Raw genomic sequence first — 20,664 nt, 5'->3', positions numbered from 1 at the left:
AGATACTAGAAACGGTGGTAACCTCACAATTATATTCCTTCTTAGAGAAAAATGGTATATGTTAGGATTTCCAGTCAGGATTTAGACCGTATCATAGTACTGAGACTCCTCTCCTTAGAGTTACAAATGACCTGCTCTTATCATCTGATCGTGGTTGTATCTCTCTATTAGTTCTATTGGATCTTAGTGCTGCGTTTGACACAATTGACCACAACATTCTTTTGCATAGACTTGAACACTTTGTTGGCATTAATGGAAATGCATTAGCATGGTTTAAATCGTACTTATATGACTGCCATCAATTCGTAGCAGTGAATGAAGAGCTATCATATCGATCAAAAGTGCAGTATGGAGTACCTCAAGGCTCAGTACTAGGGCCGCTACTCTTTACGCTTCATATGTTACCCTTGGGAGATATCATCAGAAAACATGGTGTAAGCTTTCACTGTTATGCTGATGATACTCAGCTCTATATTTCTTCGCGGCCTGGTGAAACACACCAATTTGAAAAACTAATGGAATGCATAGTCAATATAAAAAACTGGATGACTGGTAATATCTTACTGCTAAATTCTGAAAAAAAAACAGAGGTGTTAATTATAGCACCTAAAAACTCTGCATGTATTAACATAGAACACTGTCTAAGACTTGATGGCTGCTCTGTCAATTCTTCGTCATCAGTTAGGAACCTAGGTGTGCTATTTGATCGTAATCTTTCCTTAGAAAGCCACGTTTATAGCATTTGTAAAACTGCATTTTTCCATTTCAAAAATATATCTAAATTACAACCTAGGCTTTCAATGTCAAATGCAGAAATGTTAATCCATGCATTTATGTCCTCAAGGTTAGATTATTGTAATGCTTTATTGGGTGGTTGTTCTGCACGCTTAGTAAACAAACTACAGCTAGTCCAAAATGCAGCAGCAAGAGTTCTTACTAGAACCAGGAAGTATGACCATATTAGCTCAGTCCTGTCAACACTGCACTGGCTCCCTATCAAACATTGTATAGATTTTAAAATATTGCTTACTACTTATAAAGCCCTGAATGGTTAAGCACCTCAGTATTTGAATGATCTTTTGTTACATTATAATCCTCCACATCTGCTGCATTCTCAAAACTCTGGCAATTTGATAATACCTAGAATATCAAAATCAACTGTGGGCGGCAGATCCTTTTCATATTTGGCGCCTAAACTCTGGAATAACCTACCTAACATTGTTCGGGAGGCAGACACACTCTTGCAGTTTAAATCTAGATTAAAGAGCCTTCTCTTTAACCTGGCTTACACATAACATACTAATATGCTTCTAATATTAAAATCTGTGAAATAACTTTTAGGAGAACTGGCCCCCCCAACTGAACCTGGTTTCTCCCAAGGTTTTTTTTCTCCATTCTGTCACCGATGGAGTTTTGGTTCCTTGCCGTTGTCGCCTCTGGCTTGCTTAGTTGGGGTCACTTCATTTACAGTAATATCGTTGACTTGATTGCAAATGAATGCACAGACACTATTTAAACTGAAAAAAGATAACATCACTGAATTCAATGATGAACTGCCTTTAACTGTCATTTTGCATTATTGACACACTGTTTTCCTAATGAATGTTGTTCAGTTGCTTTGACGCAATGTATTTTGCTTAAAGGGTCAGAAAACAGCACGTTTTAACTCGTGTATATGTGTATATAATTTATAATATATATATATATATATATATATATATATATATATATATATATATATATATATTATTATTATTTTTTTTTTTTTTTAATTACTCAACTCTTACGTAATGTCATTTCAGAAGCATAACTCGAGTCAAAGAAAAGAGAAAATAAAACCAAATTATGTAGATGGAGGTATATGCTCATGGCACCAGTCAGCTATTAGATCAAAGAGGAACAACGTCATAATGACATCTCAAACCAACGTGGTTTAAACAATATATCTGCATGGTTTTGGGAAACATGGTGGTTAATCAGTGAGCTTATAGGAAAGGTGCCCCAGGTCGTCGTTGGTTGCTGATGTCGGCAGTATTTTCCAAACTCTTGATTTCTCAGTGACCTTTATTTTTCTTATAGCTCTAATTGACTTCCTCTTTTCTTTTAGCATCAAAATTGCTTGCTGTTCTTTCAGAGTCTGCTTCCTCATCTTTATCCTGGTTTGTGTGTGTCATCATCAAATTCAAGACTTAGAATGCAGAAGCAATGGATATAACTGAAAAGAAATTCCCTGCTTTTAATATCTGAAGAATTAATGCAACAGGACAAAAATGTACACTTCAAAAGACCTGTGAGGCAACTGTTCCAATACTTATGCTCACATCAGATAGGGAGATGAAACTCTAAATGTGCTGATCTTCTTAGCTGGTAAAACATCTTTGTGTTGAATCACCCATTAATAAAATGTGACATTCTGTAGATTTCTCTCATTCATCTTTTAATCATATTTACAGATTCCTTGACTCCACATCAAACAGAATATATAAATATATATATATACAGTACAGACCAAAAGTTTGGACACACCTTCTCATTCAAGAGTTTTCTTTATTTTCATGACTATGAAAATTATAGAGTCACACTGAAGGCATCAAAGGCTATTTGACCAAGAAGGAGAGTGATGGGGTGCTGCGCCAGATGACCTGGCCTCCACAGTCACCGGACCTGAACCCAATCCAGATGGTTTAGGGGTGAGCTGGACCGCAGACAGAAGGCAAAAGGGCCAACAAGTGCTAAGCATCTCTCGGGGAACTCCTTCAAGACTGTTGGAAGACCATTTCAGGTGACTACCTCTTGAAGCTCATCAAGAGAATGCCAAGAGTGTGCAAAGCAGTAATCAAAGCAAAAGGTGGCTACTTTGAAGAACCTATAATATGACATATTTTCAGTTGTTTCACACTTTTTTGTTATGTATATAATTCTATATATAATTCCACATGTGTTAATTCATAGTTTTGATGCCTTCAGTGTGAATGTACAATTTCATAGTCACTCTTTGAATGAGAAGGTGTGTCCAAACTTTTGGTTTGTACTGTATATATATATATATCTATCTATATATATATAAATATATATATATATATATATATATATTGACATGGTTATTTTTATTTTTGCAAAGTGAGATGAATGAAGAGCGTGTCTGGAAAAGGGAAGTTTCGTTTATCAAGTTATTCAGTGATTTTAGCAACACCGGTTCAAATCCCGGGTTATGTTTTTTTTGTTGCTTTTTTATACAATAAAATAATATATAAAATGATTAATACAAATGTGTGTATTCTGCAGTTCTATGTTACACCATTTGTTTTTCTTTTAGATGTCCATTTTACACTGAGCAACAGTAGCGTGACTGAATTCAGTCCAGCTGGAGGGGTTTGGGGGTACATCTGTATAGATTGTTTGAGTTGAAATAAAGGTGTGAATCTCTTGCTCTTTCATATGGAGAGGTTCTGATGAGGGTTACAAGCTTGGAGAGCAGGTTTAGGCAAAGTGTCTGTTTTAGGACAAATGTCTCGTTTGGTTTGGCTTTAGCAATTTTTGCAACTGTATATAGAATATTACATATAATATAATATGGTTTTGTGTTTTCTCAGGAGAGATGAGGCACTTCTGAGAGAGAGACAAAGAAACTGGCAAAAGAGACACACATCTGCCAAAGAAAGAAAAACTTTTGTTCTTAATGTATAGCTTATGCTGCTTTGTACTATTTTCAGTTTTGCACTGTTTTAATTTTACGGGGCAATGCTGCAGCCATTTTGGCAATGCAAATGTAAAAAATATATTGGGTAACACTTTCTATGAAGCCCGTATTTGTAATACATGATAAGGGTATTCTTAAGGCATTATAATGGATGCTTAATGCATTTAAATGCAGCTGCAATTTTTTAATTAATTTTTTGAGTTTTACTTAAATTGTATGAAAGCAAGTAAAATCACTGAAGCACTTTTTTAATTTGTGTGCAAATAATGGGAGTAAAATTATTCAGTGTCTCACGTTTTACTAAAATAATGGAATTAATTTATAAAACGCAACATTTCTTAATCAGTGTGCAGACAGATAGATTTTTCCCAAGTAGTTATCTGCACCTCGGCTGAGGGTGAGCTTAGTATGGTGAGGTGAAAGTGCCAAAATGAAGAGGAGAAAGCTCCAGTCTGCAAATCCAGTCCAGAGCGCTCTCCAGTGCCCGCTCCTATAAAGTGCCCTCTAAAGCCCTGTCCTCCAGGGCGCCATCCTGGTCCCGTGTTCAGCCTAGAGGGGGCTCCTGACCCAGGGTTTAACCCTGAATGCCCGGAGGCTCAGAAATGACCACCCTCCCACCCACTCCTGTCTCTTCCTACACTGTCGTCTGGCAGCCCCTCTGCTTGCCATCAGCCCACCATCTATGTGGTGCAAGTTCTGCAAGGCCTCCAGGATTCACACCTTCGTGTTAGTCACCTGCGCCAATGACTCCACCTATGACCTGTGGATCCTCCCCATTGCCCTGGCTTATCATCTCTCCTTCTCCACCTTGGGCTCCTCCTCCACCTGCTCTGCTGCTGTGGGTCAGCCCCCTGGAGTTGGCAGCCATTCCTCCTCCATGGCTCCTCCCTCCATCAGCCATCATTATGGCTGTGGCCTGGGTGCAGCTGGACTCCTCCTTCTCCATGCCCCTCCTGTTTCCTTCTTGGCTCCTCCCTCAATCGTCTCCTCCCTGGACTCTGTCTGCCAGCCCCATCCCAGGTGTTCGTCCTCCTCCGGAGCCTCCTCCATGGTTCCCGCCCATCCCTCCCTCTGTTGTATCTACGATGCGAGGATGCACCTTCCAGAAGGGGAGCAATATGTCAGGATTAGGGACCTGTCTATGTGTATTTTACTCCCTGTGACCCAGTTTCTCCCTCATGTTAATTGTTAATTTGATTCCAGGTGTGTCTCCTTAGTCCCTAGTTATCCTGTGTTTAAAAGCCCCAGTCCATTCAGTTAGTGTTTGTTGGGTCTACAAGTGATGTACATGTTTCTACCTCCTGTTCCCCATGTCGGATTTAGCTCCTGTGTTGGATTATTAAAGTCTCCTTGCAATTATCCATGGCTCTGTGTTCATTCCGGCAGCATAACATGAAAGAAGTTATTTTATGATATGTAATATTCAGAGGGTGGGGAGATGGGGGGATTCCACCGGTTTATGTCACTCTGCATCAGCTAAATTATTATTTTTTTATTCCCAGTGAATGGGAGTTAAATCTCCCACCGGGGTGACACTACTCCAGTAACAGACAAAATATCGCCAAGTAACGTTGCAACCTTCAAACAATAATAAAATCAGAGAAGGACTTTAACTGTAATTGACATGAGCATACGCAAAACAGAGGGAACAGTAAAATCTTAATGTTCAAAATGTTGAGAGAATTTATGTTTTGTTTTCTTTTCCTGATGTTTGTTATTATTAAAGTTTTATATAGGCCACGTTTTTCTACTGCTTAGGCATGTTGACAATAACATATCAACAACTTACCTCAACTTACAGCCACAGACCAGCAAACCAAATAGAAAGCGATACAATCCTGAAGAGTCATAGCAATAGAGCGGAGGTGAGAAAGCTGCAGAAAATCCGCTCACCCAGAAGCAACCGCGACTGGTAGATTTAAATAAAATGACTGCTGTTTGGCAAATAAATCATTTTACATACTTATTGCTAACTCTTTTAGCATTAAGTTACATGGGGTTACGTGGGGTTTGGCGCAGTGGATAAAACACATGCCTTTGGTGTGAGAGACCCAGGGTCGAATCCACTGTGAGACACCAATGTGTCCCTGAGCAAGACACTTAACCCCTAGGTTGCTCCAGAGGCATGCGACCTCTGACATATATAGCAATTGTAAGTCGCTTTGGATAAAAGCGTCAGATAAATGTAAATGTAATGGTTGCACTACAAATGTTTACATAAATTATCCTGTATAGATTGTTTTAAAAAAAATATCTTAATGATATTGCAGTAATATATAAATAGCATATACAAATAAAATAATATTTAAATTATGCAAACAGAATTAAATTCTGCTGTAAAGCAGAAAAGAAATGGATTGTTTTACAAGCAAGTAGCCGATTTGTTGGCAGAAGCTATTTGTATTAACTCCGCCCACCAATGCCTGGCTAAAAAAGATGCCTGTTCATCTGCAGTATCAGTGCCGTAGTGAGTAAAACACAAACAGATTAACACGATTGACCTGTGTTCGACTCAACCTTTTACCAAACTCATACTTCTCCATTTCACATTGAATATTAGATCAGAAAAACATTTATCTGACATATATTTTTGGAAATAAAAAGATGTGGAAGTTTCAAATTTCAATATTTTATTCAGAATACAACATAGATGACATATCAAATGTTTAAACTGAGAAAATTTATAATTTTAAGGGGAAAAATAAGTTGATTTTAAATTTCATGGCATCAACACATCTCAAAAAAGTTGGAACAAGGCCATGTTTAGCACTGTGTGGCATCCCCTCTTCTTTTTATAACAGTCTGCAAACGTCTGGGGATTGAGGAGACAAGTAGCTGAAGTTTAGGAATAGGAATGTTGTCCCATTCTTGTCTAATACAGGCTTCTAGTTGCTCAACTGTCTTAGGTCTTCTTTATTGCATCTTCCTCTTTATGATACGCAAAAAATGTTCTATGGGTGAAAGATCTGGACTGCAGGCTGGCCATTTCAGTACCCAGATCCTTCTTCTACGCAGCCATTATGTTGTAATTGATGCAGTATGTGGTCTGGCATTGTCCTGTTGGAAAATGCAAGGTCTTCCCTGAAAGAGACGATGTCTGAATGGGAGCATATGTTGTTCTAGAACTTGGATATACCTTTCAGCATTGATGGAGCCTTTCCAGATGTGTAAGCTGCCCATGCCACAAGCACTCATGCAACCCCATACCATCAGAGATGCAGGCTTCTGAACTGATAACAACTTGGGTTGTCCTTGTCCTCTTTAGTAAGGATGACATGGCGTTCCAGTTTTCCCAAAAAGAACTTCAAATTATGATTCGTCTGACCACAGAACAGTTTTCCACTTTGCCACAGTTCATTTTAAATGAGCCTTGGCCCAGAAAAAATGCCTGCACTACTGGATCATGTTTAGATATGGCTTCTTTTTGACCTATAGAGTTTTAGCCGGCAACGGCGAATGGCGCGGTGGATTGTGTTCACTGACAATGTTTTCTGGAAGTATTACTGAGCCCATGTTGTGATCTCCATTACAGTATCATTCCTGTATGTGATGCAGTGCTGTCTAAGGGCCTGAAGATCATGGGCATCCAGTATGGTTTTCTGGCCTTGACCCTTACACACAGAGATTGTTCCAGATTCTCTGAATCTTTAGATGATATTGTGCACTGTAGATAATGATAACTTCAAACTCTTCGCAATTTTTCTCTGAGAAACTCCTTTCTGATATTGCTCCACTATTTTTCGCTGCAGCATTGGGGGAGTTGGTGATCCTCTGCCCATCTTGACTTCTGAGAGAAACTGCCACTCTGAGAGGCTCTTTTTATACAAAATCATGTTCCCAATTGACCTAATAAGTTGCACATTGGTCCTCCAGCTGTTCCTTATATGTACATTTAACTTTGCCAGCCTCTTATGGTCCCCTTTCCCAACTTTTTGGGAATGTGTAGCTCTCATGAAATCCAAAATAAGGCAATATTTGGCATGACATTTCAAAATGTCTCACTTTCAACATTTGATATGTTATCTATATTCTATTGTGAATAAAATATAAGTTTATGAGATTTGTAAAAATCAATTACTAAATGAGTTCAATTGGGCAATAAAGCATTGTTTACTAGTATGAACCCCTATTAACATGTCTTTGTAAAAAGAACCGTAAGCATATTTATTTGAAAGGTAACAGCCTCAACAGCTGGGCTGAATTAATGTTCAGTCTTTGTCATGTCACAACACTGTAGCATACTACTCTGGAATATTTTGTAGCTTATTTTATAGCAGTTCACATATTGTTCTAATACTAGGCTTTATATACTGTGTGCTGGGCAGTAAGTAGTAAGCAGTAAGCTAGTGTGCCATTTCAAAAACACAGCCTATATTCTTTGTCCATATTCTGAATTTCCTGGAGCATCATCAGTTCCATTACTTATATGATGCATATGTAGGGTTTCTGCGTGAGGCCGCCCACCGGCTGCCAGTATGAAAGAAACAGACATTAAATGTGTTAGTAGTACTTATGGACAATCCATACTATTTTGGATAAATTAAAAATTATTATTATTATGATTTTTTTTTTTTTTAAGTATCGGTTCAGGCACCGTTTAGGCATGGTACCATTTTAAAAGTATCAATTTGGCACCGGTATCATAAAAAACACAAACGATGCTGTGATGGCCTGGATTTAAACCACATAATTCTTATACATTCATCTCTGCATTTGGTCAAATAAAATGACATTACTATATTGGATTGGTTTACGATCTTTATTTGTCATTGTACTGAGTCAGTGCACAGGCTTAGTTATTTGGCTTAAGGTTAAAACATTAAAACCAGTTAAAATTCAAATTCAAACAGGAAGTTCTGTTTTGTTTTATGGGAATTCTAAAGGAAGTGAGATTTTACCAACTTTGATGTATCAGAGGGGATATAGGAAAATGTGATGTCTTCATCAATGTGATTTTTGTTTAATAGAATCCTTTTTCATTAACTAAAGTTTATCCATGGCTCTTAATTTAGTTAAATGTATTGTTCATTCCAGGGTTGTTGTTGTGAAAATGTGTATGGTTTTGTTTTTTTGTTTCATGGTGCTGGCCACCTCCTATAAATTCAGTGCATGTTTTGTCTAGTGAGGTTGTTACTTATTGTACTCTGGTAAAGGTGGTGTGGAATGTTGCCCTCTGTCAGTTTGAGAGGATCATGTCCAATTATGTTCTTTGTGAATACGGGATATCTCCTGTGATGTAATCTGAATGGAATAAAATTTTTGGTCTTTTTCCTTTCTAAAGAGGTTTGATCACTTTTATCTTGTGTAAGTAAGAATTAATAAAACTATCACAACTGAAGACCACTTTGCTCCCTGTTTTGTGGCTATGGACTCATTATTTTTGTTGTGATCTTCTCAGGCTCGTGGCAATCTTTCACAGATACCCAACTCTATGAATTAATTGTATAAATGCAGGAGGAACCGACTGTTTTCAGAAAGGTTAAGATGGCATTTTCTATTCATTTTCCGACTCTGCAATGCCTACTAAAACAGTGCTAATAAATGCAGCACTACTTTGTTTACTGCGGTAACCGGGGCAACAGCTCTATTTCTGCTGACAGACAGTAGATTTATAATTTCAGATTTTTAGAATGTTGAGATTTTTTAGAATGCATATTAGCTTATGTAGAACTGTTTTTGAAGCAGCTAAAATATATTGTATCATCATTTAATATGTTAAAATAATTTAAATGCTGAAATGTGAGGTGTGTCATTTTATAAAACTTTTTTGGGGGGCTCAAAACTTAATTTGAACATGTAGTACATGTCAGTAGATAACATGTTATAAATATTTTTGTTAGTTTAAAATCCGGCCAATTTCATTTTTAAATGAAGGAAGTATTTTGCAATTAATAAAAGGTTAGAGACCACTGCATTACATGCTGATTTCCTATACGAATTACCCTGAAAAGTTTTTTTTTTTTTTTTTCATTTTATTTACCATTTACTTTTGTTTTAGTTTGGTTTAGAGGTACAAACATTTTGTATGAAGGGAACAGAATTAAATTTAACTTTTTATTAAATTTAATTGAATTAAATTCAGAATTGCATTGCATTGCAAACTTTTGGCTTAAACCCCACCCGCATCTTTTTTTATCCAAAGATACAATTATTTTGCTATCGCAGCATATACAGATGTTGTCCCTGCTGCACAGCCATTATGCTTCCTGTCAGCCATCCTGTTCCTGCTAGACATCGACTGATTACAATGACTTCTAAACGCAAAATTAAAGCATTGTGGAGTTACTTTTCAGCAGTTCCATGATAAACTATTTAGAAGTGGGCGATGTGACCAGTATCTTGATTATGATTTTGATATGACTCATTTTCAACCACAAATTTGTATTGACCGAATCTCTCACCAGTTTGTAATGTCAAATTAATAAGAGATTGTTTTTTTATATATTTCTTTAATTAAAAAAATAATATTTATTATCATTATTTTATGTTTAAAACTATGAAGCCCTAGAGCCCAACTGAAAACTCCTGTGTTGTAAGTTTTGCAAGCCTTTACCTCAGAAACTACGTAAACATCAAAGAGAAATGGTACATTATTTTGCATTGGATAGACAACTTTTCCTCCTCATTTCAAAGGTCTGCCACTAATAGCAAAAAAACAGCTGTGAGCTAGAATCTAGACTTCAACAACAGAAACATAGTTGAATTTGAATAGCAAAGTAATAGTATTAGTATTATGCAAAATATATGGTTATTTTATTTATTTATTTTTTTAACAATCCAGAGACCAGAAATACCACAAGCTGGCTTTTATGAAACATTCAAATAGATTTACAAATAAAATGCATAGAAATTAATTCAGATGTACTAAAAAAACCCTAGTTTTTAAATATGTCAAATAAGTAATGTGGTATCAACTGAAGATGTTCTGTGATGCTTCGTGTGCTTCCAGTGTAGACAGCTTGTGATTACTAAAATGAAAATTTCATTGCACATATCTGGTGTAGAAACTGATCAAGAGGCAAATGAGATGCAGTTTTCTGTGCATTTCTGTTTGTGTGTATTTTCTCACCACTGAGACGCGTGATTGTCCAGTTCTTCCTGACATCGCTGGGTTGTAAAGGCAGCTCAAAGGAGAATGGTCCAGTGTTAGGGTCCATGTCTGCATCCAATGCTGTGATATTAATGCCATTGTTTTCAGGTTTTTCACACATCTCTGCCTCTGCCGGGAAAACCTCTGGAGCATTATCATTTATGTCCAGGAGAAGGATCTGCAGAGTCCCGGTGCTGCTGGCCGGAGGAATCCCTGGAGACCAAACAGACTCATGATGAGCAACAGGAGAACAGGAACAGGAGAAAAGGGACAGGAACAAACTGCCAGCAAACTCAAGATATGATGCATAACAAGATAAGGAGGGTGAAATATGTATTGCAATATGGGTCAATGCTGAACAAAATTTCTCCTCAGCAGTATTTACTATAGTATTGAAAATATAGGGAATATACAAGGAAATTAACTGGTTGAAACTGGTTCTTTAGTAAAAAAAAAAAAACTCAAATTGACACTTAGACTTTTTTTTTACATTTCAAATATTTGTTGAATTTAAAACAAAAATGCACATTCAAATGCAAAAGCATTGCATTAAAATTTTAGGTGCGCATCAGTCAGCTTTATCAGTGACACACTAGATGCGATGACGATGTAGGTGTCATTGAATTGCAATGCTTTTGTTAATCATCCAGCTGCAGTGCTGCTAGTTGTTCATTCAAAATATTGCAGAAAAAGAGAACATTAAAGTGGAGAAGATCTTGTTTATGGTAAAACTGGAACCAAACCGTTCACACAGAATGCATATTTATCACATTTTCTAGAGTGACATCTACAGTATCACCGTTGCACTCATGTCTCGCACAAGAGAGCCACATGTAAGTTCAAGCTAACACTTTTGTATAGTGTCAATTTTAAGGTGTCCTTGTTACACAGGTTACATGTACTTACTATTATAATAATCCATCCCACTACATTTCTTGTTTTTAAATGAATAAAGTACGCAGTGTGATTGGTTTTCTGTTCATTGTGTTAAATTATGCATACATGATGCTGATTTGTTTCTAATAGTTTAAACAACTTGAGTAATTATATTTGATTTGTAAACATTATTTAAAATGTTATGCACTATTATTGATTTAATAAACGTGCATAATAAAATATTGTGCTTCCTCTTGTGGCCTCAGGAGAGAAACCAAAGGCTTTTTTCCCCTCTAACTGAAATAATGTCCTTTAAATTTGAATATAATTTGAATATTTAAATACAAAATTTGAATTTAGTTTTTCAGCTATTTTGACAGCCCTAAACACCAGTATCAAAAAAATTGATTCCTTTGGATTGATTCGCCCAGAATCATTCTCAATAAGACCAAGAATATGAATTAAGAAAGTAAAAAGTCAATTCTGATTTCTTGTTTGCTTTAAATGATGCCATTAAAATCAGTACTTTTTCTTGGTGTGAATAGTGTTAAAAGTTATTACTAAATCAAATGAGTTGTTTGTTTTCACTATTCAGCTGAAATATTCAATAGAATGGTCATGTTAAAGTGCATGAAACCCTGGTCCTTCACACCTCATATTTGAAAAAGACTCAAGAAATTGAAGTGGAGTAAATATACTGAAAAGCGGCAGTGTAGAGGGTGGGAAATGTGAAAAAAAAAAAAAAAACCTTGACTACACCCTTCCCAGCATTTTATTATTAGAAATAATCATAATTAAATAAAAGCCATTGAATGTGTATTTAAACTTTCCATAGTTTTTAGTCAATAATAAAAATGTGGATGGACTTTAAAAAATGATATATTTCCTAGTATCTAATTTAGCAGCACTAGGTCCTACTGTCTCTGATCAAATGACATATATTGGTTTAACACTCTTAACCAGGGAGAATAAAGGCATATTTACATTTCTGTTCATTCATTCTTCTTTGAATTTCTGTTTACATGCTTTTCTTCTGTTTTTCCAAACATTGTGCCATCACAGTCATGATCAGATTTACAGCTGAATCAATGCTGTTATACGCACAACGTATTTTCAGTTAAAACAGACATGATGGACGGAACTGGAACATGTTTGGATCGCAACAGTAATACAGTAAAAAGTGTGTCTATGAAATCTTCAAATGGACATGAACTATTATCCATGCTGTGAATGTTGTTAAATGCATCGTTGGTCATATTACAAACTGCAAGAATGAAATGGGCTCATAAAAAAATAACCTATTTCCCTGTAATAATAAACACAATGAGTACTTACACTGCAATGTGTAACATGCATATATTTGGTATTTGGATTTTATTTGGATCATTTATTAGTTGCTTGGTTTGAGCATTCTTTCTGCTAAAAAAACATGATAAAATGCCTCCTCTCTGTAAAACCACCATCACCTCTGACCATCTCATTTAGATTAATAGTTTTGTGTATTATATTTACATTATATTTATTGATTTAGCAGACACTTTTATCCAAAGCGACTTAAAAATTAGGACAGTGACAAAAACAACAAAAAGAGCAATTATATATTAGAGCTATAACAAGCCTCAGGTTAACACAGTACATGTAGCAAGGGCTTTTAGATAATATAATGAATAAAAAGAAAACAGATAGAATAGAAAAAGAATAGAGCAAGCTAGTGTTAGAGGCCTTTATATATATATATATACACACACACACACACACACACACACACAACTGCATAATAAATGAAAAGAAAATAGAATATAAAAAGATTAGAAAGGTAGTTCGATTTTCTTTTAAAGAACAGAATTAGAATAGTGAGTGTTAAAGTTAGAGGGTCAAATAAAGATGGAAGAGATGTGTTTTAAGCCGATTCTTGAAGATGGCTAAGGACTCAGCTGCTCGGATTGAGTTGGGGATGTCATTCCACCAGGAGGTCATTTTTTATATTAAAAAAAAATCATGCAAATTAAATATTAAACCTCTCTACTTATGATCCTTTCTGAACTCTAAATAACAGTAAGTGGCCATTCAGATCTAAATATTACAATGAGTTTTTATTTGTTTCATGTTCTTCAAAACTAGCTAAGAGAAAGGTGCAAAGACATAATAATAATAATAATAATAATAATAATAATTTATTAGATTTATATAGTGTTTTTCTAGGCACTCAAAGCACTTTACATTGTCAGGGGATATCTCCTCATCTACCACCATTTTTAAAAACAGAGAAAACATGAGACAAGGTGACAGTGTTTGAGGACGTTCCCTTGATGTAACAGTAGATGCAATAATGGACACAAAGTGCATTGATTTTATAAGGAATAGTCGTCATCGTTGGATTGAATACAGTCACCCAGTCACCCCCCATTTTGGCATGGAGACTTTATGATAATAAAGATATATAAGCTCAAACATAAAAACAAAATAAAAAATATTTAAAACATTTTTTTTAAATGTATTTAAAAAAATGTTGATGTAGGATATTTTAGAAACACAGTGTAGCTAAAGCCACATATCTATCAATATTCAATTGAAATTTCATAATCTAATCTGTAAAACTGTGAATTTTATGAAATATTTTCTAAGGCCATGTCATGTGTGTTTTTAGAGAAGGCTAATCAGATTGATTTATGGCACTTGTCATCTCTGTAAGATCTCACATGTAAACTTTCCTGTGTTTTCTATATGTGTGTTGGCTTTAAAAACTCCCCGTTTCACGTTTCTATTGTTCTCACCAAACGAGTCTTTCACACCTCCGGCAGGTATGACACATTATCCGCATTATTCTTTTATCATTATTCTTTTGTTTTTATTTCACCTTAATTAGCCTTTATTGTGGTTTTTCAGGCTTTACAAAGCAACAAAGCAGCGATCTCACTTCAGTCTCAGTATGCATTTCAGAAACACTGCATTTCCAGATCTCAAGAAAATCTCATACCAAGCTTTACTATCGTAATCGCGTGTTTATTATTTGGATATTTCGTGTGTACAGAGGTGTTTCAGTGTTGTTGTGAGCAGATATGAACCAGGAAGTGTACAGGAAGCATGTGACACGATGTGGCGGTGTCCGGTTATGACACTCTAGAGATTGACAAGGCGAAGGACCAATCAGAGTCTGACTGACACACACACAAGCACACAGCACTGCACACACACACACAGAGTGCTGGGAGAGGCTATTTAAATCTGAGATCACGTAAATCAGTGGAAAATTAATAGATATTATGATTCTGTCTGAAGAAATATTAAGTAAACATCAGTAAATATATCCATATATCTCTGTGGATATGCATCTTTGGTCTATAAATCCTTATTGACGCTGTTCAGTGAGTCTATGTGAACACTATGTGACTGAATATGAATGAGTGGTGAATTTCTATTCTAAATGTGGCATAATACGGATTTATTATTTTGCACTCCTGACATAAATTACTAAATAACTGTCACTGCAACACTGTTTTATCAAAACATTGGTCAAATATCGAAGCTAGTCTTTAAACTTTCAATTGATGGACAGTTTGTCCAGATCAAGTAAGAGAGTGATGTTTAACGTGCTGTGAAAGTGAAACAGTAATAAACTGGGGCCGTCGCCGATCCTTGAACGCAAAGGGGTTAAAAATTAATGCAGTTATCCAGGTGGTTAGGCATACATGTGTTAGGTAAATGTATGTTTATTTACAAAAAAAAAGTATATTACCAGGTCAAAATTGATGTGTGATTGATTAATCAGCACATCCTGTGATTAATTAAATTAAATAGCTTGAAAATGCATCTAGTGTATCAGCTCTCCTCATTCCCAAGTCATATAGACAGCCTCATAGCTGCACATAAAGAAATACACAAACATAAGAAAACAAATATCGTTTTGTCAGTCAGCAAACATACCGCTGTCAATGGCGAGGAACGTAGCTGTGTAGATATTGTCTTGAACAAACGAAGACTCTCTGTCTAAAACAGCGATGGTTGTGATCCGTCCGCTTATGGGATCAATTCTCAGCCAGTTTGCAGGGTCAGACAGCGTGCTGTACCTAAGAAGAGCATAAAAATGTTAAGATATACTAAAATCGAGGTTACATAAGATTTATATTCATTACATGCATTTTATATTACTGTTTTTTTTTTACAAAAGTTAGTTTTGATCTTTAAATGCTATTTGTTGGACATCAAATGATCTCCTAAAAGAGGGTTAGAGTTCTTGATTGTCTCTCCAGTATGTGTTTTTAATTCTCCTCAAATATGCAAGAGTGATATTTCATTCAGCAGTTTGTGTGCACCTGAGGCTCTGCTGCTCGAAGCGGTCTGGATCCTGAGCGGTGAAGACCGTGATCTCGGACTCGGCCTGTATGCCCTCCTGCAGTCGGAGCACTTTAGGGTTGGGCTGGAAATATGGGCTCTCGTTGACATCTGTTACACGAATGGAGACGGTGGCCGTGGACTGACGGGGCAGACGGATGCCTTTGTCCAGAGGAGCCTCATTTAGTGCAACCACCATCAGCACAAATGATCTGTTGATCTCATAGTCAACGGACTGAAATAAAGATGGAAAAGAAAGTGGAAAAAAAATAATAAAAATAATTATATGATTCAGCAATGTAGTCAGTCCATCTAAAATAAGGAGTATTATATTATATTCTTGCTTTAGTTCTGTCACTTCTGAAAGTTTATGTCTAGCAGCTGATGCTTGTGCCGTGGTTTGGTGTTTTGTGTCTTGAGCGCATGGTCTAATTCCTGATCATTACTGGCTGGTCTATAGTAATACAGCACAAACGCTCGCTTATCATTTATGGACCTCAAATATGACTTATTACCTGAAATATACTAATTGCATCAAGTTTACATGTCCGCTTAATCTAACATTATCCTACAGAAATGTGTGCTGTTAATGTGTCTGTGGAGTGTGGAGCTGAACAATAGCTCAGTGCAGGACAGATGGATGTGCAGGTGCGCTCACTTGCTCCTATAATACTCCATTTTTGGTCACACAGATAGGAGTAATGCATCTTTCAAATCTGTAAAGACTCTACTTTTATTTTTGGGTACTCACAATAACAACAAAACATGGTGCTTTTGTAAAATAACGAAAGCAACAGGATGTGCTTTCTGTCATCTCAGTTTCTGTGAACTCAAGCGAAACTGATACTTATCTTACAGACATGAAAAATATTTATAAAGAGCAAAATGTCTACTTTCAAATAGAAAACAAATATTCTCAGATTATGTAGTCTGTATGAAACAAGATGAAGCCTCTTTACTGTTTTTCCCTGACACATTCATAATCATTACTTCTGACAGTGTGCTGTGGCAAGCTTTATGTGTGCACTTGAGCACTTGCTTACATAGCATTTGGCTATGTAAGCAATTGAAGGTGCATTGTAATGATTTAAATGGTTTATTAATAAACATCTGATTAGATTTTAGTTATTATGCAGCCTGCAGTTGGAACAAGCTCCCAGAAGAGATCACATGTGCTAAAACATTAGCCACATTTAAACCTAGACTCAAAACTCATCTGCCTAGTCAACTAATGCTTCAAATGAATGATTACAAGTGGACCAGAAAAATCTTCAGTTGTTGGCAGGCCTTATATTATTATTATATGCTTTGCACACCTAGCAAAATTACCATTTGTTCTACTGTATATGACTGGAATCAGAGGTGGGTAGTAACAAGTTACATTTACTTCGTTACATTAACTTGAGTAAAGTTTTTTGGGTAACTAATACTTTTGGAGTATACTTTTGGAGTCCTGGAGCAATCTAGAAAAGTAATGGGTTGAAAGTCACGTCTCATGAGTTTCTATTTCAAATCTGAATAAGATATCATGAAAAATGAGACTCCTGCAAATATTTTTATGAGACTATGTCTACACCCCCCACCCCCACAAATATAAAAAAATAAAAATTTACCAACTGTATTGAAGGCTTCTACAAACTATTTAGTCATTAAACATACCACTGCATAGTTTTTTCAATTATAAAACTAGACAGAAACTTAGACATCATATAAGTAATTTATTTGAGCACTAGAAAAATACAATAAGAATAATTTGAGTAAGAAAAATAAGAATAATAAGAAAAATAAAAAAAGATTTAATTTTGTATGCCACTTACAGAAAATCCTGAGATTGCTAGAAATGCAGCATTTACAATGAATTACGATGCAAATAAGTGCTGATGGCCACTTATACAGATGGTAATAACACAAATGTGCCAAAAAATAAGTCATCCACTCTCTCTATTGATATAGACGCGTTGACTTTGATAGCCGTGATCATACAGTAATAGTGAGCTGATTTGGGCTGATTTGCACTCAAACAGATGGTAATCATGCAGATACATTCACATTCAACATAAATCACACTCTCACATATATAAAAACTGTTGAAAAATAAAACAAACAAAGAAAAAGGCGATAGCTATAAGTTCCGCCTCCTTCAGCTGACAGGTGCATCAGAGCACATCATGAGCCGTCACGAGAGAGCACAAGAATTCAAATATACTATCTTTTGCCTATCTTTCATTCTCTTTTTTTTTCCGGTGGATTGTCTCATTCTGTTTGTGACACTGTATGCTGCAAAACCATGCCATTTTTTTAATACCAAGACGCAGTTTCCGACCTTGAGTTATTCCATAACAGACGCAAACAGTTCTGTTGCTGAAGAACTGAAACGTAAACAAAGGAATTATGATCCATATTGCAACATCATTGCTTCGTTGGACTAAACGTGCTCCATGAGATGTCGTTCAGTGGACCCTTATCTTTCTAAATATACCAGGATTTACAGCAGTGGATGTGTTTATGACTCCTTATTATGACGAATCTGGTATGTACAGTGTTTCCATTGTTCATGTTTTTATGTGTACTCCTTACACAAATGTAGCAAATACAGTCTTTGTAAGCTTTCCATTGAAAAACAGTGAACTGTCATCGATGCTTGAGGCTTAGAGCTTATAATGATATATAGTTTGTCAAGATTAAATTTGTCACGTTTCATTTAATCTATTCGTAAACACTGACACGTGCGAATTGAGGGGCGTTGAGGATGCCCGCGTCGGGGTGCTGGCTAACAGGTTAACTAGTAAAATGTTTACACGTTATGTGAAAACTAGTACAATTATATATATATATATATATATATATATATATATATATATATATATATATATATAGTACAGACCAAAAGTTTGGACACACCTTCTCATTCAAAGAGTTTTCTTTATTTTCATGACTATGAAAATTGTAGAGTCACACTGAAGGCATCAAGGGCTATTTGACCAAGAAGGAGAGTGATGGGGTGCTGCGCCAGATGACCTGGCCTCCACAGTCACCGGACCTGAACCCAATCCAGATGGTTTAGGGGTGAGCTGGACCGCAGACAGAAGGCAAAAGGGCCAACAAGTGCTAAGCATCTCTCGGGGAACTCCTTCAAGACTGTTGAAAGACCATTTCAGGTGACTACCTCTTGAAGCTCATCAAGAGAATGCCAAGAGTGTGCAAAGCAGTAATCAAAGCAAAAGGTGGCTACTTTGAAGAACCTAGAATATGACATATTTTCAGTTGTTTCACACTTTTTTGTTATGTATATAATTCCATATATAATTCCACATGTTAATTCATAGTTTTGATGCCTTCAGTGTGAATCTACAATTTTCATAGTCATGAAAATAAAGAAAACTCTTTGAATGAGAAGGTGTGTCCAAACTTTTGGTCTGTACTGTATATATATATATATATATATACAGGTCCTTCTCAAAAAATTTGCATATTGTGATAAAGTTCATTATTTTCCAAAATGTAATGATAAAAATTAAACTTTCATATATTTGAGATTCATTGCACACCAACTGAAATATTTCAGGTCTTTTATTGTTTTAATACTGATGATTTTGGCATACAGCTCATGAAAACCCAAAATTCCTATCTCAAAAAATTAGCATATCATGAAAAGGTTCTCTAAACGAGCTATTAACCTAATCATCTGAATCAACTAATTAACTCTAAACACCTGCAAAAGATTCCTGAGGCTTTTAAAAACTCCCAGCCTGGTTCATTACTCAAAACCGCAATCATGGGTAAGACTGCCGACCTGACTGCTGTCCAGAAGGCCATCACTGACACCCTTAAGCGAGAGGGTAAGACACAGAAAGAAATTTCTGAATGAATAGGCTGTTCCCAGAGTGCTGTATCAAGGCACCTCATTGGGAAGTCTGTAGGAAGAAAAAGTGTGGCAAAAAACGCTGCACAACGAGAAGAGGTGACCGGACCCTGAGGAAGATTGTGGAGATGGACCGATTCCAGACCTTGGGGGACCTGCGGAAGCAGTGGACTGAGTCTGGAGTAGAAACATCCAGAGCCACCGTGCACAGGCATGTGCAGGAAATGGGCTACAGGTGCCGCATTCCCCAGGTCAAGCCCCTTTGGGCTACAGAGAAGCAGCACTGGACTGTTGCTCAGTGGTCCAAAGTACTTTTTTCGGATGAAAGCAAATTTTGCATGTCATTCGGAAATCAAGGTGCCAGAGTCTGGAGGAAGACTGGGGAGAAGGAAATGCCAAAATGCCTGAAGTCCAGTGTCAAGTACCCACAGTCAGTGATGGTTTGGGGTGCCATGTCAGCTGCTGGTGTTGGTCCACTGTGTTTTATCAAGGGCAGGGTCAATGCAGCTAGCTATCAGGAGATTTTGGAGCACTTCATGCTTCCATCTGCTGAAAAACTTTATGGAGATGAAGATTTCGTTTTTCAGCACGACCAGGCACCTGCTCACAGTGCCAAAACCACTGGTAAATGGTTTACTGACCATGGTATTACTGTGCTCAATTGGCCTGCCAACTCTCCTGACCTGAACCCCATAGAGAATCTGTGGGATATTGTGAAGACAAAGTTGAGAGACGCAAGACCCAACACTCTGGATGAGCTTAAGGCCGCTATCGAAGCATCCTGGGCCTCCATAACACCTCAGC

The 20,664-nt window shown here is 36.5% G+C and overlaps 1 protein-coding gene across 1 annotated transcript in view; it reads right to left on the bottom strand.

Annotated features, from left to right (window-relative positions):
- The window catches only part of zmp:0000000625 (cadherin-2), a 111,681-nt gene that overhangs the window by 23,960 nt on the left and 67,057 nt on the right, over positions 1 to 20,664 (bottom strand). The window contains exons 10-12 of the mRNA XM_059502611.1: positions 15,980 to 16,233; positions 15,591 to 15,733; positions 10,770 to 11,003 (exon numbers count right to left, since the gene is read on the bottom strand). Coding sequence (XP_059358594.1) covers positions 10,770 to 11,003; positions 15,591 to 15,733; positions 15,980 to 16,233 — 631 coding nt within the window. The remainder of the gene's footprint in view (positions 1 to 10,769; positions 11,004 to 15,590; positions 15,734 to 15,979; positions 16,234 to 20,664) is intronic.

Source organism: Carassius carassius, chromosome 20, assembly GCF_963082965.1.
Source record: "Carassius carassius chromosome 20, fCarCar2.1, whole genome shotgun sequence".
NCBI lineage: Eukaryota > Metazoa > Chordata > Actinopteri > Cypriniformes > Cyprinidae > Carassius > Carassius carassius.
This window is presented reverse-complemented; position numbering and strand designations above follow the sequence as displayed.